The sequence below is a fragment of the Micropterus dolomieu genome, linkage group LG03 (genome assembly GCF_021292245.1).
Source record: "Micropterus dolomieu isolate WLL.071019.BEF.003 ecotype Adirondacks linkage group LG03, ASM2129224v1, whole genome shotgun sequence".
Classification (NCBI taxonomy): Eukaryota; Metazoa; Chordata; class Actinopteri; order Centrarchiformes; family Centrarchidae; genus Micropterus; species Micropterus dolomieu.
The window spans coordinates 16,790,589-16,815,234 of record NC_060152.1 but is presented as its reverse complement, the minus strand read 5'-3'; the positions used below and the strand labels follow the sequence as shown (position 1 = coordinate 16,815,234).

Sequence of the window (24,646 nt, the reverse complement as noted above, 5' to 3'; positions counted from 1 at the left end):
AGAGTGCACAAAGTTATAAACCTATAGAACATTACAAAAGTATATTGTTATTTTATTTCAAACACATTATATCCTTAAAACATTGACATTCACAGTAAGTGACTGCGAAAAAGGAATGTTTTTATACCAAAAAACCTAAAGATTAGGGCTGGAAATCATCAGAGGCCCCATGATACGATATTATCACAATATTTATGTTGCGATTCGATTTTATTGCGATTTTAAATATATTGAGATATATTGCAATTTATTACCTTTTTCCGACTTCCAATTAGGTCCCTAAAACTTTGTCAACATCTGTTTATCACTTTTTCAGTCCTCTATATGGTCCTGTTAAGTTTTCTAGTGCACTAAAAAAGCAATAGATTTTATTATTCTAGTACCAAAAAGTTAAAACTCCCATCTGCAATTTATATAATAAAATATCGATACTTGGCGTCAGTGTATCGATACAGTATTGTCATGGCAAATATCACGATACTATGCTGTATCGATTTTTTTCCCCCACCCCTAATAAAGATAGCTTAAGATAGAGTAAGAACTCTGAAAGTGGATGAAGAAAAAGTTTATCTTTTATCATTTGGAAATATCAACTGTGGGTGTTGTTAGCGCGTCCTTAAGTCTCTTCCTTTTTGGTTTAAAACAACATACCAGTAAATTAGTCATCTCCTATCAAGGAGAATGGGTTAACCCCAATCTGTATCTTATAATAAACATTAATATGAATAAAGAGTGATATATGGGATTGAACTGTCAGATCAAGACAGAAGGCCATCTGATTTGTGCTATATATAAAAAAAATATACACAAAAAGACATATTTATCAGTACGCTGGAACATCTCATGTTTTAACATACATGATCATAAACCGGCAATGAAAATATATATTTTAAAAGGTTTTGTGATCAAATGTGATTATGATGTAACACCACTGCTTTTTCATGATCACTTTCATAGTGATATATTAAAAATAAACTCTAAAAACAACATCTTGAACCTGAACGGGCTTTTCACCTCACTCTGCTGAGCTCAAACTACAAATAAATAAGGCTTAACAAGTGAATTTGATGTTCTTCTGATCCTGACACTTGCTTTCACTAAAAGTGAAAAAACAGACAGACGATATCATCTTAACTTCTCATTCAACTTGTTCAGCAAATTGCTATTTAGGACACACTGTATTGTTTTGTGTATCACTTAAATACATGAATCGAAATACATATAGGCCCAACTGAAAGTTGTGCTGAAATGTAAGGCTCAGTCTGTCCCCTAATGATGTGTCCCTGGACCTGCGCTCTATCCATCTTGCAGAATGAGACAGGTTTGTGTCTCCCGGTTTCCTGTCTAGAGGATCATCATCACTCAAAGCTTGTCAGCGTCCCTTGGAAAGATCCGGAATAACGGATGTCAGGAGGAGAGCCATGGATCAACCTGTTACTGCAGACGAACACAAAGAGAAGGTGCAGGATGGGGACAGAAAGGAGGGTGGGAAGAAGGGACGGCAAAGACAAGCAGACAAAGACAAAGTGAGTACAGTGTGTCTGTTTGGTGTCTGGTATGTATAGGTGTAGACATGACGGATGGATCATTAGATGACATACAGTATGTTTGTGTGTGTGTGTGCAAGTACAGAGAAATATGCATATACATGACTCAGTCCAACTAGGGGAACTAGAAAGCTTTGTTTCTGTCAGAAGCCATCTGAATATTGATGATAGACGAGAGATGATGACGTTTCTGCGCTTTTTAGAATACTGTGTTGAGGGTTTGTTTTCTATTTATTTTACTACTTACAAAATAAATCACCTCATTAACATACAGTAGGTGAGCATTTCCCTAAACCTTGACAATAAATGCTTATGTGCTTGTTTCCAGTGGGTCCTCACATGAGCGCTAACATGCTTTAAGATGGGTCCCAGATTAGCTTTACACCCTTTGCTGAAATATCAAGTCCTTTTTTGGAATTAATTAATTAAAGTTCTTGGAATTAAAACTAAGAAGATTAATGGAGAAAATGAGGTAGTACGTTTTGACTGTGGGGTAGATTCTCTATATTGTACCGTGTATCCTGCAAAGCCATGTCTCCTTTCACATCTAAACTCTAATCCCCACTGACGATTGTTTAACCGAATGTCACACTTACAGAGCACGTCCACACATGCCTACAGAAACTTTGTGATTTGCCTCAGACTTGCTGTTTAATTCACTGTCAACCTGACAAAATACAGGTTCACAGTCCTGTCCTCGCATTTCTGGATGACAAATCTACACGCATGTGTGTGCGTGTGCGCACCCACACACCCACGCTCTAATACCACATTTTGTGGCTGAGATGCCCAGTGGCACAGTGGTGAAATGATGTTTATTAATGTCTTAAGTTTGAATTCAAGCCTGGTAGGTAGCCTAATCATGATGAATATCACTGACAATGATTGTATTAATACATCTGACACGTGGTGTGTTAAATGTCTGTGGCTGAAACTAATACAAGAGAATGTGAGAATTAAAACAGACTTTGTATTGACAGCGCTGAGACATGGTAAATGTCATTTACCATGTCAAAATTGATTTTAAACTGCCAGTTTTAATGTGATCTAAGAACAAAACGTGCAAGAAAAAAAATGCTGGAAATTGCACGAGTAATGATTTGGGATGAGGGTGAAGTATGTTCAACCAGTATTGCAGGATGTGAGTGACTTTGTTGGGTCATTCCGCCATTGGTACAGGAGCAGTGAGAAGAGATCTGGTGGAGTTTTTGACCCGGTTTAGGGAAAAACACAGAGGAAAAACTAAATCACACCAGATTTGTAGAGCTGAATTATCAGCCTGGAGGTACTGAGGTATGGATTCCTTCAGAGCTTGAATTGAGTCTTGAATTTGATAACAATATAGTTGTAAAGATGGCAGAAGGATTGACCGACAGTCCCTATACTTCACATCTGATTCACCTTTAACTGACTGAACACTTCACTGGACCACAAAATGAATGGCCCGTTTGGAGAATACGTTTGTGCACGCTTCTCCACTCTTTTGAAATACAGTATGTGCATCCTTTAGAGCAGGTGTACAACTACTGCTGATGAACATCTCATGCACAGGGCTTGATTGCTAGTTTGACACAAAAAAGGCAAATTACATATTTTAGAATACATTTTGCAAAACTAATTGCTTGCACACAATAACAATGGTCACTTTTACTCTTCCTTTCCATGGCATTCACGTGTAACTGTCATGTGTAAACACTGTGGCCAAATATATATTATGATTGGATAAATATTTCCATATATTAGTCAGCTACTGTATAACAAATGTATGGACGTTAAGAAAATTGTGCTTTCTCTACTGGCTCTCTGTGTCTTGTGTGAGTTTCAGTTTCAAGAGAACCTGTCTTTGTCTGTAGGTGTAATCTTTTGCTTTTAATCGTTATTTACCTTGATCTGCTTAGAAATGTCACATTTAAACATCAGCACAAAAATAACACACAATAAGATGAAAACTGTACTCTGAATGTTTATTTTCAGAAACATACATTGTATTTAGACACATGATTAGACATTACTACTGGGCAGTAGTCTAATGAGATAGTAGCATGACAAAAAAATTTTCACAAAGTGAGTTATTGGATAAGTGATGTATTACTGTAACGGCACCTTTTTAATAAATGACTAAATAAAACATCGTAGAAAAATAAAAATCATACATTAAAAAATCCTACCAGCACACATTACTTTAGACAGATTAAGGTGCCTTTGGCTCACAAAAAGGGAACAAGGAAACCCATTGGATTAAATCACTGTAATAACTTTTACAAAAGGCACTTGATCAAATTCAGCCACAGTCATCATACTGTTGCACAGAGCTGAAGAGAAGCAAAACCCTATAAGATAAAACAAAGGAAGGGTCTTTGCAGTACCACATATATTAGTTTATCCATTCTGCAAACATTTCAGCCCCAACTGGCCGTCACAGGTTTTAAAAAGACACCGGAAGAAAAATCACCTGAGCAAGATGCTGCATGAGTTTATCACTTTATACATCGAAGCCTTTCTCCTTAAAGTAGTATTTCAAGATTCAACATTTTTCTACAATTTCTACTTTAAATATAAAAACTATTTTCCCTGTTAGCTATTCTTACCATCCCCAAAGATACAATGGCCAAGATGTCTAATGTAAACATGGAATGATCAGAATGTGATCAGTTCATCCTGACATATCTGTTACCTCCACTGGGTGCTGATGTGTTTGTTTGTGCATACCAGAGAGACAGCTAGAAAGAGTGAGATAAAGATGGTATGTGTGTGTGTGTGTGTGTGTGTGTGTGTGTGTGTGTGTGTGTGTGTGTGTGTGCCTGCGCATACGCATATCAGTCAGCCTCTTGTCTGTAGTTTAGGACGTAATAGTCATGGACGTACATCAAGACAGCGAATGGCTGACCAATGATGATTGAGATCCACACCACAGCGTTGCCGTAGTTACCACGCAGGAAGCGGCCAACAAACCACGCTAATGGAAGCTTATGAGTAAATAAAAATAGAAAAGAAATAAGCAGAGTGGGTAATTGGGTTTCTTACCATCTCACATTTTCTGTGTGTTTATTTCTCTCTGATTTCTGTTCACTATAATGAATAACAAACTAACAAAGTCAGCAGAGACCAAGGAACATTTGTATTGCCTATAATCCTGCCACATTTCCCATGATGATACATCAAATATGCCCTGTTATGCTAATGAGGTAATTAATTAAGTTAACTGTACTGGAGCCAAAGTCAAATACTGAGGAGAGCTTTTTTAAATATTGCACAGGAGTCAAAAGGAATGTCATCCACTTTTCTTTACTTTGACTTCTAGTATGATTGGGCTACACAAACGAACTATTTACTAAATGCTACAGTGCCCCTATCCTACCTATACCAATTTTCTGTAATCTTTTCAAACATTAAGATGATATTTCTTACAAAATGTGAACCCAGATCACAATACATATTATACAGTTTACAGTACAGGTTGGTGCCAACCAAAGCTGTGAGTTTGTCATCAGTGATATGTGTTGGGTCTTACCTGTGCCATCATGCCCATGAAGGCCCAAAGTCTGAACATCCTGAGAGGGACACTCACCAAGTACTGCCACACAAACAGACAATTAATAATTAATTAACAAACAAATGTATTGTGTTCTCTATAAAATATTATTGGAACATCTGCACAATAACATTTACCTGTAAGAGGATTAGGAGTTTTGAGGACACGGAAGGTACAGTGTATTCTATACACAAATACTAGTGAAACCAGATGGTAGATGGACAACTGAGCACACCATGACACTCAGATGAAGTTGTCTATCGAGCCAGTTAGGCCAGTCACTGTAGTTTAGCGTAAGCAGATACAATATAAATATAATGCTGGGTCATGCTGCCCCGTTTCTGCTCTTTGCTTAAGTTAGGATAGGATTCAAGTATCCTTTAAAGGTGCATTAGGTCAGGGAAACATTTCTGATATAGCTAGTAAGTATTTGTAAGACTAGTGGAACTAGTTAAAAGGGATGACGGCTGGACTACTGAGCAGGCCACGGCCTTCAGATTAAGCTGCCTATCGAGCCACAGGTGTAGGCCGTGTCAAGCCACCACGTATGTGCTCTTTTCTTGGTTGAGTGTCGAATTTAAACCCAGGCTAAAGGCACGTTAGGTCTGGGCTACTAGAGAATGGTGTCGTTGATTTACAATCAACTGGGTCCTGTGACACCCACTGCAGGGCCTAACGATAGGTCAAAACATCGTTTTAGGGCTGCAGCTAACGATCATTTTAGTATTCAAAGCTTTGATAGATTATTTTACCTTTTTAGGTGATATATATGTATTAGTCCTTTCGGAAATTCATAGTTTGTCCAGTGTTTCCTCTAGGATTTTTTTCAGCAGCGGGGGAAGGACAAACAGCAATTAAGTAATTTGGTTGGTTCTGTTGCTCCCCAGTGATTTTACAGTGATGGCACAGCATGTTTTGGGCATCACCCCTAAGCCTTAAAGGCAGGAAAACCCAGTTAATATGACCTCAGAATCATTATAGATATGACTGTTCATGTTTGCCTTTTGTGTCTTCATTTTACAGCTTCTGACATTTATCTGTAGACATTAATATAAAAAATAGGCAACATGAGAAACCTCCTCCCTTCTGAGGTACATTTTATTTGCACATTAAAATCCAAAAAGAAACGTCTCCTCATTAGCTTAAAAGGACTAGTTTGCATAACTAATTACCTTTACTAACCTCAGCTGCTCCAATCACCACCGTCCTCTTTTCCAAAACCACTTTTTCAGACTGAAAACTGAAAAATAATTTAATCAGTCTGTACAGCACAGAGCTGCAGGCTACGTCAGTTTAGTCTAAGTTTGTTCCTGATGTATTCAACATTGGACAAGTAGGCAGTAATAAAATATAGCTTCCAGTTACTTTCTATAAATTGAGCTAATGTTAAGTTACATAGCAGCTGTGTAGCTGCTGTAGAAGCTGCTCAGCTGCACAGTCTGAAGGGGAGGGGAGATGTTAGTTAACTTAGCTCTAACCGGCTTCACTTTTCCAGCAGGTGGGAATCAACAGACTTTTCTTGGTCTTGAGAAGCTAACATACTGTAACAGACACCGTACATTTACTGCCAGAATATTTTCCTCCGCTCGCGTTCACCATCACTTTCTGCCGCTCGGACAATCAAACACTCGCTACGCACCTCCTAATTCAGAGTACGCTGCGTATCTTCTGCATAGAACGAGGAGAGGAAGCGAGCCGAGCATTGAGTGCTGCCGTGCTTGCACAGTGTGCAAGTGAAAACATTTGTAGCGCATTGTTTAATGATCGTGGGAAATTTTTGTAGTGGCGGGCGTGATTCAGCAGCGCTGGAATGCATATAGGGGAAACACTGGTGTCATACAGCAAACATCAGACCAACAACCAGACAGCTGCTTTACAAACAAACAAAAATAGGAAAGTTCACCCAACATTTCACCCATTTTACTGTGTATACTGTGTATCTGCCATATCAACATAAGCAGAGAAAGTGGTCAAGCTCAGCTCTTACCTCATGGAAGAAAGCTGACAAGAAGAAGACAGCTGATTGGCTGACTATTTTACTAAATCCTTTCCTAAGAAGTGGCTTGTAAAAGTGGCTGCAACACAGACAAAAAACATATGTTGAAATGGGGTGGATGGACATATACTGGAAATCAGAAAGTCAAACACACTGATAAAGATTATAGAAATGGCCTGAAGACAAAGATTTAACTTCATTGTTTAGTCAGCTTTTTAGTATCTGTTTCTTAATGTGTAATACTGAATGCTGAAATATCTTAACTCTCTTATGTGCTGTAAATCGCCCTCTCCAACAGATATTACAAAGGCTTTAAATCCTCTAAACAGCATTTCATTTACTTTGTCTTGTTTAATGTAACTCACTCACTGAATTTGCTCCTGCTGCAATATTAGTGTATGTGGAACTGGCTGCAGGCACAGTATTTATTACTACCACTTAGAGCCAGACAAATCAATTTCCCACACACATCGGTGTGCCTTGTTAAGCTTCGCTCAATTCTATAAATTTCATTGCACCCTCTCATTGTGTTAGTCTGCGAATGACTCACCGCAGACACCACTTGTGTACAGGAATGTTCCAGTTCTGCCAGAAATATGTCACCGACTCAGAGTTCCTGAAAGACGAGTCAGAAAAACAGTACTGAAGCATTACAGGGTCTAAATAATGGATCTAAAGTAGTTTGACCAATATTGATGAAGAAAACATCTAAAATCTTTATTGTCATGCAGGAAAAGCAGAAATAAGAGTAATCATCTTACAGTACATTGAGGGATGAAATTGATTCACTAATATCAGCAAATTATCTACCACACATACACTTTTGAATTGTTCATTCATGATGTGCCTGCAAATCCATCCCCACGCACACACATGCAAATACCAGTGCATCCAGCAACTTTGAACTGTACAGATACAGTCAGTCCTTCAGCACAGTCCGCCACACCTCAAAAAGTCCATAAGCAGACAAACACACACACACACACACACACACACACACACACACACACACACACACGCATACTTACCACCAGTCTTTGTAGAACTGTCTGTCTCCAAAGCGGAGAAGCTCAGCGGAGAAGTTCATAGACGAGTGGAAGAACCAGTAGAAAAACATCAGCCACAGCAAGTGATTAGGGACCTTGGGGCGGGACATGGGAGACCAAAATGAACAGGAACAAAATTTATGACAGTGAGACATCTAAGAGGAAATGTCCAAACTAACTACAAGTAAAAGACTGATCTAAAACAGATGAGCATGTTTCCTACCCATACTCCCAACATAGCCACTGTGAGATATAATTCATTCTCATGTACAATGAGTTAATCACTATAGCATATATGACAATATGCAATATGCACTGTATTATCTCTGTAGTTTGTGTAACAGTAACATCTGGAGACACCAATTAAATGTCAATGTTCACCATGATCTTCTGCTAGAAATGAATGCGAGTTATATTTTTTCGATACTGCTGTTGTGCTTTGTAATGCTCTGCTTGTTATTTCATCCTGTGGGCTGGCTGTCAACTTGCTGCAAGCATGACAGAAAAACATTAGTAAAAAGGTTCTACATGTAGTATTGACATTTGTTGCGTTTGTACTCACAGCTAATCTTAGAAGTCTCTCCGTCATCCTGGACAGATCCATGTCCTACAGAGCACAGAAGAGACCCATTGATGCATCGCAGCATTTAAAAAAAACCATGACACCGTGTTGTGCCGTATAAGCTTCACTGTCATTCTCACCTCTAGTGGTTTCATGGAACTCTGAATGATGGGAATCATCCACTGATAGCAAGAAAGTAAAAAGCAGTGTTCAGATATGTGTTGTAAACTGTGAATATTACATATTGGCTTCATGTTTAAAAGTGGCCAACACCTCATATTGTGAGGTTTTTGTTAACTTTTCGTAGGAATATAAAAATAATGGCATAAAAAACTTGACATGTTGAATGGACAGGAAAATAAAGCAGCAAACTTCCATTTTGGTTTACGTTGTAAGACCGTACCTGTTGAGTGAGACCAACTAACATCTGGGTGAAGAACAGCTGGGGACAAAGACACATCAACATGACACGATTTCACTGAAATAAATAATTATCAAAGATCGACAGAGAATATGAGAAGCGCATCATATAACAAACAGTGACGCTTTTTGAACTGTATCATGTCTGGAAAGAGATGGTTTACATGTCTGATTTTCTGACTGCTCATGTTCCTTGCCCTGTTGGACTTTGTTTTGTCCCTATGTCCCCAGATCTCAGCGTTTTTACTTGACGTGTAAAATATTATCACAACCACTAATAACGATGACAAAAATAAGACCCAATGTTTTTCTTTAAATAAGCAACATTTCTCCTTACATCCCCTTCAACAACATGTAAAGCAAACTATAAGTTCTTAACAGCTGTGTACTCTTGTGGGAGATGCTTGTAAAAATGTGAGGGAATTCACATAAATGCCAAGCACTTAGTTTCAGTGAAAGGGGCCCCTTTTAAACGTGAACATACAGCTAGAGTAGAGGTGTTTTTTTTTTCTGGCTGGAGTGGACACGAGATATTCCCTCACCATCTCAAACAGTCTCCTCAGCAGGAAACCCATGCGAATCTTAGTAGAGCGAGGGAAGTTGAGCTCGTAGCACAGAGTTGGAGCAAAGACAAAGTAGTACATGTCTGCAAAGAGGAGGAGTTCAATGTAACAGTTAGTCAAAATACACTATATGTCCAAAATATCAGTGTAGTTTTTATATAAACACAAGAAAGATGTATTTAAATACCTCTGATGGTGAGGTTCCCAGGGTAACACACTTTTTGGTCACCTCCATTTAAGTGCTGTGCTGAGGGACCTGCAGAATGAATCCACAAACACACATGCCCAATGTCATGACACTGCAAAGCGTGTGTGAGATAACATTGTATTTTATGAGTTGTACATAGAAATACAGAGAAAAATAAAGACAGGTTATGTGAATGTGGTTATACAACAATTTCTGTTACAGTTACACAGTTTCTGTTGTCGAAATGTCAACACAATACTGTGACAGTTCCTTGTATGCTGAACTGTCAAACTTCCATTTTATCAAAGATCTGCAGTATCAAGTATCTGCCATTAGATGTCACTGTAACAGCATGAGCAAGGAACTGGAAGATCATCTTGGCTAAGAACTACAAAGACATTTAAAATATACACAGAAACTGCCCATAAAATTATCGAGGAGCCCATTCTCAATTAGGTCTTAAATTTAGATTTGCAAACCCTCTCTTACCAAAATACGCATGGGCATGTTTGTGACTTACAAGACAGCGACCTGGCCAGTTTCTTGGCCTTGGCAGCGCTCAGCTCTCTGCACCACATGTTGACATCCTTATAGGAGTACAGCTTTAGGAAGAGGATGGTGTAAGAACCAAGAACGAACGCACCTCCAACTGGCAGAGAGAGAGAGAGAGAGAGAGAGAGAGAGAGAGAGAGAGAGAGAGAGAGAGAGAGAGAGAGAGAGAGAATACATCACATGAACATTGTGATGTCGATATGTCAATATAGCTGTAGTGTCAGCACATGTAACCAACTGCAAAGAAGTATGAGGAGATGAGAAGACGAAAAGAGGGGAAGCCAACCAGTAGAGGGGAGGAAGAAGAAAGGAGGGGACAGACGGACAGAGGAGGAGAAGTGAGCAAAAAGTGAGATGGGACAGCAAGAAACAAAGTGAGAGCAGGGAAGATTTAGAGAGTGAGCAAGGAAGGGAGTAGCGAGAAAGAGAGGTTGTCATTTGATCTTGAACAAACTGCAAAACAAGCCCAGTAAAATAAATAATCTAAACTCAAATTATGAGAGCAGTCTAACTATGCCAAGGACATTATTATACAGTATAGTCACCATGTTTACCAGATCGTGTGTGTGTGTGTGTGTGTGTGTGTGCGTGCGTGCGCACTCATAAAACTGTATCAGTGTTGTCTCTTTGTGAGCAAATACAGAAAATGATTTAATGTTAGATAAGTAAACTTATTCTGAAACCTTTGAGTGTGTGCTCATACACACACACACACACACACACACACACACACACACACCCCAACTGAGCAGTTTGCCTACCTGGGCTTTATCAATAGTCACCATATGTTTGACAGAAAAGGATCATGCTGAACAGAGAGGAAGACACACACCAACAACCATACACCCACACACACATACATGTGCACAAACACACACACACAGAAACGCACACATAAAAACCACCTGCTTTGTGCCAACAGGGTGAGGTGGGGGTCAGCACACCTGGCATCAAACCATAGCAGATCTTATCCATTAACCATCTGTCTCTATGTAGCTTCTAGAAAACCAGATTGGCTCCAAAAAGGGCACTGCAGATAGATAGATACTGTAGCCATGATGGAAACACAAAGAGGAGGAGCTTAAGTGGAAAAACATACCAGAGGAGCCAGTCATCACCCACTCCCAATTTCCCACCAAAATCATTTATTTGTCTGTGAACTCACAACCATCCACTTTAAATGTTGAAAAACCACAGCTAGATTGACTCATTTTAAATTTGACATGGTTTATTTTTTGTAGCAAGACGTGCTTCTGCTCTTTGGGGGAGTACGCTGATCAGGGTAAAAAGTTGAAACTCGTTCCACCGCCAGAAACGCCTGGCTCAGCTCATTCAGGTAACATGATACCTGCTGTATGTACCTCGAATGCCAATTTGACACACCTTGTTTTCAAGCCTGTGAAATATGGACAATTATCTTAGTTTGGATCGGAGATGTGACTTACACTTCAAATCTAAAAAGACACTGTGTCCTTGGCAGCACCTGCAGAGGATATCTACTTTTCTCATTAATTACATGGAGAGCTACTGGAGTACCTGCAATAAAAAAAACTGGAGGAAAACTCTTCCTTTATACTCCATATGTCTCCAAAGAGACCGTTGTTCTCCTTTAATGATCAGAAAAATCAGAAAGCTTTGTGTGTGTTTTATGATAAAAGATAGAAAACTTCAATAAACAAAGTTCAACAAAACTGTTGAACTATTTAATACCTCTCAGTATACATTAGGCCGACATAAGTGTGAGTGTTACAGTGTGTTTTACACTAATGTGTTTTACAACAAGTATGCAGGACTTCACCGTGTTCACACTAGGCTGTCTGACTCATTTTCAGTTTTTGCTTTCGGCAAATCTGATTTCTAAACAAGATCTCGCTGTGATCACTGAAATGATAAGATTTCATATTATATTAGATTGTATCAAATATCAAGGCAGTGTATTGTATCAAATTGCATAGCATCATATGATTAATCACTCTTACTATTTGTTTCGTGGCTTATTACTGTAAACATGTAATGGGTCCATAGTTAGTTCCACATTGAGATGTGAAGATAGACACAGCTATTCTATTTTTTATTCTGAAGCCAGAAATTCCTTACAGCAGCCATGTGCACATTAGAGGACATCAAAAGCAGAGGAAATAATGAAATAATGACAGTAGACAGCAGAGAACAGTTTCTCATCACTACAGTATTCCTCAAAGAAATTTCATACAATTTGAAATGAACCGTGATATCAGATCCTTGTAATCTGCTTCATGTAAAATGGCTGAATACTGGTTGCATAAGCAGTGTGTGGTAAATGCAATAGCTCTCTTCTCACACACACACACACACACACACACACACGCACACACACGCGCACATATCTGTACATACACCTACGTACAAACACACACACCTGCCCTCTGTCATTGCCCTTCCTGCAGAAGCGCAGAGGATAACAGACAGACAGATGGACTGACTCCTTTACTCTTTCACCTCCCATTGAGAGAACAGATGAGAGGAGAGGAGAGGAGAATATATCAAAGTAGAGGAATAGGAGGAGCAAATAATAAAAACAATGATTTTCTAGGACCGTATTAACATTGAAATGTGTGCCAAATGACCCCAGAAATCAGTCTGTCTCATGGTCAAGGTGAAGTTAGAGGTGTCCAAACTAAAGCTTGAAGAATAAAGGGCTGAGACAACGGCAAAAATCTGTTATTAATATTAATGGTGTGAAACACTCCTAACGTGGAACATTTGTAGGCTAAGTGAGAAATGGGGCCTTTGCAGTGAAATATTTCACGCATAGTGGTCACTACAGTGGACATCTATTCAAAAGCCATTTACTTGAATGGGCAGATGTTCTGATAATCTAGTTGTATATCAGCAACTACAGTGCGTTCCATGCCATACACTGCCACACTCTGGTAAGCCGTTGTAAGTGCAACTTAAATTCGTCAAAACCAAGATGGCCGAAGGAGGATCGGAAACACTGTTCAGCTCAGGTAAGTCTTGCCATTCCTCCAATTATAGGAGACCCCTGCAGGTAAATAAAAATTGGTAACATCTAGTAACAACTAAGGAGTAATACAATTGTTAAACTTTCCAAGTATTGATTTTATGTTGGGAGGAAATTGCAATTAATCATCTGTCCAACAAATTGGACATTATGCATCGCTGGCTATATTTCAACTACAATTACTATAACTTTATGTGCACTAACTTTTTTGGATGTAAATCAATGGATTTATGTTATCAGAATGTAAAACTTGCAGTGTTTGTAACAAAAACATTATTTTGTGCAGATTAGTTCCATTATGTGAATAACATTTAGTGTGTTGCAGCAAGTAATAGAAAGGCATTCAGGATAGTGGAGCAAATTCCATCAGAATAAAGTGAGGATAATACTAGTGGCACCCAAATGCTAGCAGCAGTGACAGTGGAGCTGAGGATGCTGAAAAAGAGAGGCTGAGGAGTCAGAAGTGAGGTTCAGCGTTTCTGCATTGCATTAAACTGTATTAGAATATGTTAAAATATGTGACCACATTAGTTTAACATTTTATTTATTGGTTTGTTAAATAAATATCTTCAGTTAAATCCTTATGTGTACGCTGTCCATCTTAGTAGACATGTGAAAAACTCCTTGAAAAATGTATGTTTAAAAAAAAAATGAAATTCTAATTTTATTTTGCATGCCTAAAGAGCAATAAAAACACATATGAAAATATAATCATAATTCATGCATGAAAGGGTTAACATTTTCAAATTCATTACATGTCCCCCACATGTTCCCTACATTACATGTCCCCCACTAGGGACATGTGTTGTTTCAACACATGTCCCTAGTGAAGGTCCTACTTTTTACATTTACATCAAGTCAACCAAGGGGAATAGTGAAAGTTGGATAACTACATAAGAAGTCAGCACCTTTATTACTCCAAAATAAAAAAACAATACGTTAGCTATAAAACAATTTCTACGTTTGGTGAAGAAATAATTGAAGTACAAATAATAAAGTATTGCTAATTTATCATGGGTGAATTCTATCATTCGTGGAGGGCGGCCATGGTTTCTGTCAGGCAGTCTTATGAAGACAGAAGAATATGACCCTTGGATCACCCTGTACTGAAAACCACACCCACTTTGGCATCTCTCCTCTCTTTTCTTTTCCTCTCCTCCCTTCTCTCCTCCTCTCAGAGCCAGCTGGAAATAATCCAGTCATGACCAACTGGTCCATTACCACTAACCGACTCCAATTATGACTCTGTATAAGAGATGTATTTTACGACACTATGAAACTGGTCCACTATTTCCCTGAAGGGTAAAGGATATGAATGTCGGGTTAATCTTTATTACAACTACATTATTTTCTGTTTTATACACATGACTACATTGTAAACTACCAGTGAAAGGATAATGGTTTGGCAGCATTATAGATGCTACTATTTTAGTCAGCTATTTGTCTGTGTTATGTACAGTAGTTAGTAGCAAGCCTGCATGGATGGTGTTTTAATAACAATAAAAACAATTTACCTGGGGTCATGGAGGGGACCAATAGGACCATAGCAGCAGGGAATGTTAGCATGATTGTCAGGTAAATGCAATGGACCAGAAATCCAAGAAGTTCACTGAATGAACCCTGGGACAGAAAGAGAGAGGAAGAGAGGGACAGCAGGGGTTTTAACATTAAATCCTAAAAACAGCTGAAGAAGGTGAAGTTGTCCTATTTTAAACCACCATCACCCGACTAACTACCTTAATTACCTTGAATTAAAAGTTTTTCAAAAGCTCATGCAGTTCCATATTCATGCCAAACGGCAGAGCATAACGGAATATGCCCTAAATGCAGATGGTGAAACTAATTTCTCATTTTACCGTTTAACATTTACAGATGCAATTGGGGAGGCTCAGCTAGTCAGTCAGTTTCAGAGAACAGTTTGAGAAAAATAATCCCTCCTGGGAGTTGTTAAAGTGCTCAGAATTCAACAGTTCAGTTAAAATGCACAGTGCTCTGATGTTTGAGTGCAGGCAGGGGTTACTCCACTCACCTTCGACAGCTGCCTTTCTGTGTAGAGAGCCAACAGAATGAACACATTGGACACTGTCAAAACACAATGACAGATGGATGTCAGTTCCTCTATAACATTATGTTTCCCCACTTCTGAAGAGTCTCTGAAGGACGAAAGTATGAATATGAATCATAGAAAAATAAATATTTCTTTATAAGCCTTCACAAGTCTACTTGTGGCTAATAATATTATACTTAAGTGTAAAATTGTAACTCTCTAAATAATGAAATGAAAGAAAATAGGTTACATTGGAGGTATAAAATGTGAGGGTTGACACAGGGGACGTATAGGGACTAATTTTTTTAAGAGCCGACTATCAAGTTTCTCAGACAACTGTAATTAAAATAATATGTTGCAATATTGCTGCTGTTTGGCAAAGACCTTGTTCTCCAAACTGCCACTGTTTTCTCCTCATTTCAAGCTGATTATTTTGTCAATATCTAGTTAGTTCTGAAAGGCTTCATTAGCCTAAGAATGAAAGTGAACATATAAAGGAAGGCAGGATCATTCAAATGAAGCAATAACCTGAACTGAATTGAATTGAACTGAACTGAGTGGATGGACAAGCTTTTGACATGAATATAGAAACAGGCCATGAAAGAAAGAAAATGCATCTACCATACAAAATACTGAAACTCAACAGGATTTTACTTTCAGTTATGAACTTTATAATATTGGTTGTTATTGGTTAAGTTATGTCGGTTCAAAGTCTAATTGGTTGTCCTGGTTTGATGACAAGTTTAAACTTTTCAGTTGCCTTTTAAGCAAAACCCAGGTCTCTCACACACAAAACATGCTGTCTCAAACACACAGACACGGTCACAGACTCTCACATGATTAAACAGCAACACCTAATGAAATAAATGAGCCAGCACTAACAGAACATATGTGTTGCACAGCACAGACCAACCGTTAGACAAAGCAAGTGCGTGGGTGTGCATGCACGAATTGCACTCACGTACACACAAATCACACACATTTTATATTCCATTGTTGCTGCTTTCAGTTACCTTCACAAACACGGTTTTATATTTAGAGCAAGGAAATAAAAGAGTACTTGCTTTGTATGAAACAGCTACAATATCCACGTTTTAGAAAACAGTGCTAGTTGTTAAAAACATATTCTGTGTGGAGCACATTAGGGTAAATTGTACATAGATTTTTTGCTTTATGTCTTGTAGCAGTGTCAGTTTAAACTACGGGATGTTGTAACTCACTGCTGAATGAACGTAAGGAAACCACTGGTATGTAGATTGCAAATGACCTTAACTAGACCAGGCTGAGCCACACTGATGGCACATAATTGCAGCAACTGTTCCATTTTAAGACCCTAATCAGTGCATTAGCATGTCAATCCATCTAATCTAGAGCGAACACACGTGTTAACTGTCAGACATTTTTAATACTTATCATGGCATCAATGCAACTCCACATCAGCATTGGCATTTCACATCTATTTGTTTACTGGTTCAGTCACGTGCTTGTTTTTGATTTCACAGTAAAGTTAGCACTATGAAGAGACGAGAAGGTTCTAAGAAGGAACAAAATGCTTTACAGGTAAAACTCTTTTTCATGTGACCAAATTTTTTCAATAAAGCAAGCTAATTATGCACAAGTGAAAACTATTTTATTAAACCTGTCATAATGTGCAGTTAGTTAGACAAAGGAGGCATCACTTCACCAGTATTCTGCAATGATCCTCATTATGGTTACATGAGATTCTGTATTAAGGCAAATGTCCCATTTTATTTTACCCCTGAAAGCACCTTTACAAAAGTAAACAAAAAGCACATATAACCAAGAGACCAACTATCTATAATTTCCTCTCGGGAATTCTTATAAGCAGGTGGCTTTTAACACACAGAGAGGGCTCATATTTTCACTGAATATGCAAATTACAGAATCATGAAAAGATCTTTCATTCATTTCAACATAATTTGCTCCACTGAAAAAAAAGGGCCAAATGCTGAGTAAAACCCTCTGTTTCGTCAATGGGGCTATGTTTGACATCTAACCATTTTGATTTTGACTGTGTGTTTAATTTATTCAGTTTTTTGTTCTTCACCACATGTCAATCCGAACACAAAACATGCCTATCCGACTAATACTTTTGTTTTAATACCTTTTGGAAACAGCACTGTTGAGCAGCTTTTGAGCATCTCACAGCAATGACTGAGCCCCCTCAAACAGCACGATTTAGCAGCTTTTGGGGGATATTTTGAAATTAACAGACTTGTGACGTACTTAAAAACCTTACACTAGTGTACATTTATTTTTATTTTGGTCACTCACAGGGAAGTAGCCCAAATGTTAAACTTTCTATGCTGTTTTTCCAATCTTTTACACATTTTGCTGGTAGTTCTACCATAAATTGTAGACTTCTCATTTACTTTGTGGTGGGGTATTTGTGTGTGAGTGTATGTGCGTAAATTGCTGCAGTGACTCTAGAAGTACTGAATGGCCTTTGGAAATGAGCTGCTTTACTGTCCATGCTACTGTAAACAGACTCCCGTTCTCACCTGTCTCTTCGGCATTGTCAGTGCAGTCATTTACCTTAACTCCTTCTATCCTTTCCTCCCTCCCTCTTCTCATGCCCTGTGTCGATGCAGCACTTTAGATTAGCTTTCTCTGTCCCCCCGCCATCTCTCTCTCTCCTCTTTTGCTCATTTCTCTCACTCTCTTCTTTCTGCAGCACAGTACCTGTGTGCAGTATATAGGGCAGGTGATTGTCCCTCTAGAGACGCTGTGAGCTGCACCACTGCAGACCTTCACTGCGATATATACCATAAAAATAAAATTTGAAAAAAAACAAAACAACTTTGACTATAGCATTTGCCTGTGCGTGTCCTAAAACAAGGCATGGCTGGAAGTGAGGCAGAACACCTATTTAAGGACAAACTTTAAAAAGTTAAGTTATTTTACCCAATTATCTAAAATGTCTTTTCAGAAAAAAACATTTTATACTCAAAAAGTAGTATTTCTTCATGTTGAAGTGTTATTGCTAGACTGCTTGGACATCACTGGCTCAATGGTATAATTTAAAGACATGGCTAGATTAAAATGTATATACTTCTATGGTATTAGTAGAGCTATGCTCATGTACATTTTCATTTACAGCTGAATCTGACTTTCAGGTGTCCCATTTCATTTATCTGGCATTGGTGATTGTGAGTTATTCTCGTTTTGGTTTAACATCTGTCGATTTTCATCCCATTTATAAAATGTGGTTTTTTTTCAAGCTCATTTGAAGAAAGTGACACTATTTATGAATTAAGCAAATTTTCCTAATATGTAACAGTTTGGATCTCAATCACAGGAATCATGCTGTTGAACTGTGTGCCTGTTTGTGATGTGATGCTTTCCTAGCAGGTGACTTGTTAGACAGGTGATAAGTTTACTTACCAATCACCAGGCATGCTGCTGGCCAGCTGTAGGGATCATTCAGAAACAAGGAAATCACCTGAATAGGGTCCACAAGAATGCCGTACCTGACAAACAAACAATCAAACAAACGGACAAAAGGAAGTGACAGATTAAAAAAGAAAAATCTAACTGAAAATATATGTGTTATTTTAAAGCCAACAATGAAGTAAATTATCTTCGAAACAATTCAAATGCTAAAGAACTACACACTGCACACATATTTGCTACACAAGATGGATGTTCTAAGTTGAGTAAATTGTTAGCGACTGACCTCAGCACTTGTTTAATTTTATATATTAAATATTTACTTTTTACAGCACACATTTTGACATGTCATAGCAGGCAAAGCACAAGTGTGACTAATAAAATAATAATAAAGATTTAATTATTCGATTTTCCTTCAAAGGGCATCTACTGCTTCTAGCTCATTAAAAATTCCAGATTTCATGAAAATGCAAAGATAGTTTATTTCTAAAGTTTTCTTGCTGGACACAAGATGTCTCCTGCTCCACTATAATGTATATTCTCAGTGTATGCGCACTGGTGGCTTCAACTTTCTACATCACACTTATACATAGGTTACAAATTGGACCAGGATTGGCTTCCAAACGATTTGTGATGTCACAATTCATGTTAATGTTAATCTGTATTTGGGTAGCGCCTTTCTTTGCGACCACTCAAAGCGCTTTTTACACTACATCGCATTTATCCACACACATTCATACATTCAGCCTAGGTGCTCAAACTGAAACTCATACACCGATGGAATCAAAGTCTGCACATACATCATTCTGCACAGTGAAGCTCAAACACCCAAATGTAGGAACAAGAAGAGAAACATAGTTTTGAGTGGAGGGGGACTTTAAGAGTCCCAGAACATCATAGCAGTCCTTATTGTTTGGATTAATTACACCTGTGCCTTTTCTGGCACATGTCAAAATGTTTGCGATGAAAAAGATCTGTTGTTAAAACTGAGCAAAAAAGAGATTAAGGATTAGTGAAACCACTCTGTAAAGTCTGTGAAATTTCTGAGAACCTGGTACTTCTGTTTGATATCTTTCATCATTGACACCATTGGAATCTCTGTTTAAGAACGACACACTGGGAACAAACATACAGGAAGCCTTTTGAAATAACAATTAATAATTTATTGTCAATGTGAAAAAGACTAGAATAAAAAAATAACATGCTTTTCAAAAGCCCCCGGACTTACTCACCTCAGCAAGTTTTCTAAGAAGAGGCGAGCATTACTCAGCACCTGTAACATAAAGCATGAGTCAAAGATCCCCGACAATCTCGTGTAAGTATTTCCATTTGTTGGACAATACTCCCTCTTAATTTTTCTACATGTATGTTTCTGTAATTTGATCATATTGTCATTTCTACGCTTTTAATCGCATAAATGCAGCTTTCCATATCAGCCCCCTCCTCCATACTTTTCTCTCTCCTTCTGTTGCTCCCCTCTTTCCATTCTCTCCCTTTACCTCATCTCTTTCCTCTGCTCAACTTATTTCTCCTCCTCTTCCCCACATTCTTTCTTATCTCTCCTCCTTGCTCTTCCTATTTCTAAATGGATTGTAATATCTCATTACGCAGCATAAAGGCTCTGTGCCTGGGGATGGGAAAGAAGTTCAGTGGGACTGAAGGAAAACCTTCTGCGATGAACACAGTGATCTGTGTTCAAAGCTTAGATTAACAGAAGGCTTCGTTAGCCTTCTCTCCTCTCTTATTCTCTCCTATTCTATCACTTCTCCCTGGCACAGAAGAGGGAAAGCTGTGAAAGGTGTTGAGCTTGACATAAACTTGTTAATCATAAAGAATTATTTTACAGCATGTGCACATCATTTTGAGAAAAAACACATTAAACTACAGATTTGGCTTTGATTATTTCATGAAAAATAAAAAAATAAATGATCTGCCTACAACTGCAACACGTTTGATTCAAACCAGAATAGGGTTAGCACGTCTTTATGTCAAATACAACCCCTTGCTGAGGCTACGTTTTTTTGGAGTGTGGTTAAGCTGGCAGGAAAACAGATTTGTCACAAAATCAGACAAAGTGAGTCTATTTGAAAACAAGTGGGAATTTATAGAACAATTTGGACTGATTCTTCTTTATTTCATGCCATTTTGTGTTGTTGTGATTGTATCTATCCGTGCCAGTGGATTTTCTGCTTGGTATTCACTTTCACTTGATGATGATGAGCACAAACGGGATATTAACTGAATTATAACAATGCTACTTCCTGTCACTGCACATTTGGGATTTACTGATGTGTTCCTTTTACATATTATGAAAATTGTATGATTGCACTGTAATGTGCAAAAAGTAAAAACGAAGAAACTGTAAAATGTAAGAAACGAAAAGGCGCAAGGACATAGAAACAGTGTTTACAGGAGATTTCTGGACATTAGATAAAAAAGCTGGTAACTTCTCAATCCACACTAGCATTTTTATTCAGATAATTATTTTAAAATTAGCTATGCACACTAAAATGCTTTGCCAGTAGATTTACCATAGAGAGAAACACAAAAATATGTTTGTCTCATTCTATTAGTTGGCCACCAAGAAAAGTGTTGAAGGACAGACATTTTCAACAAGTGGCTGAATCCTTTCCTTGGTTTAAAGTAAACCCATCTTTGTGCTGACCCACTCTATCTCTGTAATCACTTATATATAAATGCTGGACATGGCCTTGGTGTGTATACGTGTGTTTCTTGTGTGTGTGTGTGTGTGTGTGTGTGTGTACAAGAGCAAACTTTTGTCTTACCAGCATGATCACACACCAGTTAAGGATTCCTCTGTAGTTATTGTAACCACTGGCTGAACTCAGAAGGGACTCCTGTGTCTTATGGCAGCTACAGAAAAAAATGTGATGGAGAAATGGGTAAAACAATCAAGAGTATTGTGACCTTAAAGCTAGATTAGGCAAGACACAAAAAATGAAGGTATCTGTGGCTGTTGGAGGACTGTAATGAGCATGGCCAATCATTTCATTCGGTCTGAATGAAATAAATGAAATGATTGGCTGGCCTATGTGTATGTCTACCTTCCTGTAAGCACTCTATCCCTGCAGTCAATGCACATGAACAAATGTGTTTTGGAGGGGTGGCTCTGGAGGGAGTATTTTTAATAAGGGAGTGGGATTTCTTTCCTTTTGATACTTTAAAAATCTAGAGCTGTCTCTTGCTTGTTTCTCCAACCATTGCCTACTCCAGCAACAGATATTTATATCCATTCGACTCTTGCATCATTGCACATCAAATAGTTTTCTTTTATTTCTTCTAGGAACCTACACTATTCTGTCACTGAGGCGTGTAACATCCATGCACAAACTGGCAGATAGCTAGCAACAGGATTCAGAGAAAGTCGAACACCAGAGCAAAGTTAAGCTGTTAAAGACTATGATATTGAAGGTCACAGAATGTGTGCCATGACACACACATACATACTGACCTCCAGATGTGCTGGCAGACACACACGCACACAAGATAGTAGATAAAAGCTGCAAAAACAATAAGCTACACTCAATAATAAAAATATCGGTGTGGTCCCTTATCAGCAGAAAATTATTATTATTATTATTATTATTATTACACACACACACACACACACACACACACACACACACACGTACTCCTGGTCTAGCCATGCAGGTTAAGTGCTTTTGTCACTCTGCTAAGCAGTGCTAAAAAAAATTGGGAATCTGTGATTGAATGGGCGACAAGAGAAACAAAATCAACGTGGCTTGTTCGGGGCGACCCTACACGACCGTGGCTGTAATAATAATACTAGCTTTAAGTAAATAGTTAGCTATTGGCCTTTTGAAGCTTAACGTTGGATATTTAATTAACAAAACAAACTAAATTCTAAACTTCAGCAGTTTGTTTGACACTCACCAGAGTCCGTCACTTATGTCATTCTTGCGTTTCTTTTTGTCACTCTTTGATAGTGAACCGTCACGTTGTCTCTGACCATTGACTCTGCTAATGTCAGCGGTCACTGAGCTCTGACGCACCGCCGCAGACCTCCCGTTCATCGGCTGCAGACTCGCGCCTCTCCCCGCCGCAAAAGTCGCCCTTCTCCTGCGAGTCAAGGCCCCGGCCACGTCCGAGTCACCCATGATGACAGAGAAAAAAGCAACAACTATAAACCTACTTAATGTTCAGTTCTGCAATTTAACAGTAGCATGCCTGTTGCTACTACTAGCGTAGCAGGCGTAGTAGCTGAAGAGAGGGAAGTGCCTGGGTTGCCACACAATCCACCCTAAGCTCACATTTCCGCACAGTTCCCATGGGCGTACTATAGGAGTTTAAGTTATTCATGACGCCACATGAAGTGACAGAAACCCCGGTAAGGTAACTTGACTGTTACACTCTGTAACCGACAGGTGAGTAAAGAAGAGGTATGAGGAACTAGGCTTCAGCCTGCAGGCGAGCCTGTAGGGGCTCCTCTTAGAATAGAGTAAAATTGAAAAGGACTATTGTTTTGAACCTCTGCCATCCCACCACGGTGTGCCAGCACAATAACAACAATGACACATCAAGGTCCATTTAGTAGCCGTGCTGGAGTAGTTATATCATATTGTCAACATGGAGCTCAGTTTATATATGTGTCTTTAAAGAGTTAAAAGCTAAAGAAAGTTCCACCAATAAAAATCTGGCATATAAACAGTGCACCATCTGCACCTCTATGACTTTGTAAGCAAATTGAAGAGAGTCTAAGTGCATGAGCCCCGAGGATGTTAGATGACTAGAACTCTCTCCATGGTTTTACAAAGGATGGGTGTGATAGCTGTTAGTGGTTCAAAGTCATTCAGCATACTTGCAGTAGTCTGGGCCAGTGAACTTGTTTGGCTTGGAAAGTGGAAATTAAGTGGCTATCACAGCAGTGGGCCCTAAAAATGGACTCCGAACCTGCCAAACTTGACATGTTTTATATTCTACCAGTGGCACAGCTCTAAGAGAAGCAACGTTTCCAATTTTCACCACCACTAGTTTTGTGGTGTGTAATGAGCACTACAGCTTCACTGGTCCACTATCGTGACATATATGGACTGTTAGTCTTGTTAAAGATGCACATCTCTTTTGACTGCATGGCCAAATACCTTAACGATTTAATTTTAGGGATTATTAATTCGCTATAATGAATCGAGATTTCAACTATCTTGCCTGAAACTGTGGCAGAGGGGATAATTACATCACACCCCATAAGTTAGTCCTTGTGTATAGCAGCCAAAAGACTGTTTGAAAGCTTTCATTTAATGAGAATGCCCTTTCTGTCTATTCTAGTTCTGTGTGCTTATCAATACTGTGGTGGGAACTGATCAGTGGCATTGATCCAGCTTTATCAGTCCTTACTGTCTATGAGGTTGTCTTTTAGAGTAATGAGCCTGTCTGTAGTTGTTTGGATAGGAGACCTTGGGGAGGGATCAATAGGAATCTTATAACTAATTGTTTTAACTCTTAAACTCCTTGCTGAGCTACATTTTCCTTTGTTTTCACCCAAACCATTAAAAAAAGCATTTCATGTTGCCCTTATGGCTGCCATCTTGCTTTTTAAGTCTTTTGTTTGTGGTGACTGAGAGGATTAAAAGCTGGTCCATTGTTTGATTATAAGAGACAAAATCAGCATAGTTTGCTCCAGATTCAGAGTTTCAGCATTTGGCTGGTTTCTCTTCTACCTGCTTGTGCTAATTTTCATAGGGCAGCTGAGCAGTGTGATTCCATTGAAGAGCCACGACAGTGCAACAATTTCCAGAGG

At 38.6% G+C, this 24,646-nt stretch overlaps 1 protein-coding gene across 1 annotated transcript; it reads right to left on the bottom strand.

Annotated features, from left to right (window-relative positions):
- Positions 1 to 3,497: 3,497 nt before the first annotated feature.
- On the bottom strand, positions 3,498 to 23,253 carry dgat1b (diacylglycerol O-acyltransferase 1b). Its single transcript, XM_046045760.1, has 17 exons — positions 22,783 to 23,253; positions 21,654 to 21,741; positions 20,100 to 20,140; positions 18,862 to 18,947; positions 15,439 to 15,491; positions 14,924 to 15,029; positions 10,374 to 10,502; positions 9,854 to 9,922; positions 9,646 to 9,749; positions 9,087 to 9,125; positions 8,824 to 8,865; positions 8,684 to 8,728; positions 8,104 to 8,216; positions 7,626 to 7,691; positions 7,067 to 7,154; positions 5,059 to 5,121; positions 3,498 to 4,513 (listed from the first exon to the last, which is right to left on the bottom strand). Exons 1-17 carry the CDS (start codon positions 23,004 to 23,006, stop codon positions 4,364 to 4,366), a joined length of 1,506 nt encoding a protein of 501 aa, XP_045901716.1. The 5' UTR covers positions 23,007 to 23,253; the 3' UTR covers positions 3,498 to 4,363.
- Between the last annotated feature and the right edge of the window lie 1,393 nt (positions 23,254 to 24,646).

What these genes read in the sequence shown, in the direction of transcription:
- dgat1b (XM_046045760.1), bottom strand. Translation starts at nt 23,006, where the DNA reads ATGGGTGACTCGGACGTGGCCGGGGCCTTGACTCGCAGGAGAAGGGCG. An exon ending in ACTGGCCAGGTCGCTGTCTT is followed by an intron (nt 9,923 to 10,373) that starts GTAAGTCACAAA and finishes TTCATTCTGCAG; the next exon opens with GTCCCTCAGCACAGCACTTA. An exon ending in TCATGGGCATGATGGCACAG is followed by an intron (nt 4,514 to 5,058) that starts GTAAGACCCAAC and finishes TTTACTCATAAG; the next exon opens with CTTCCATTAGCGTGGTTTGT.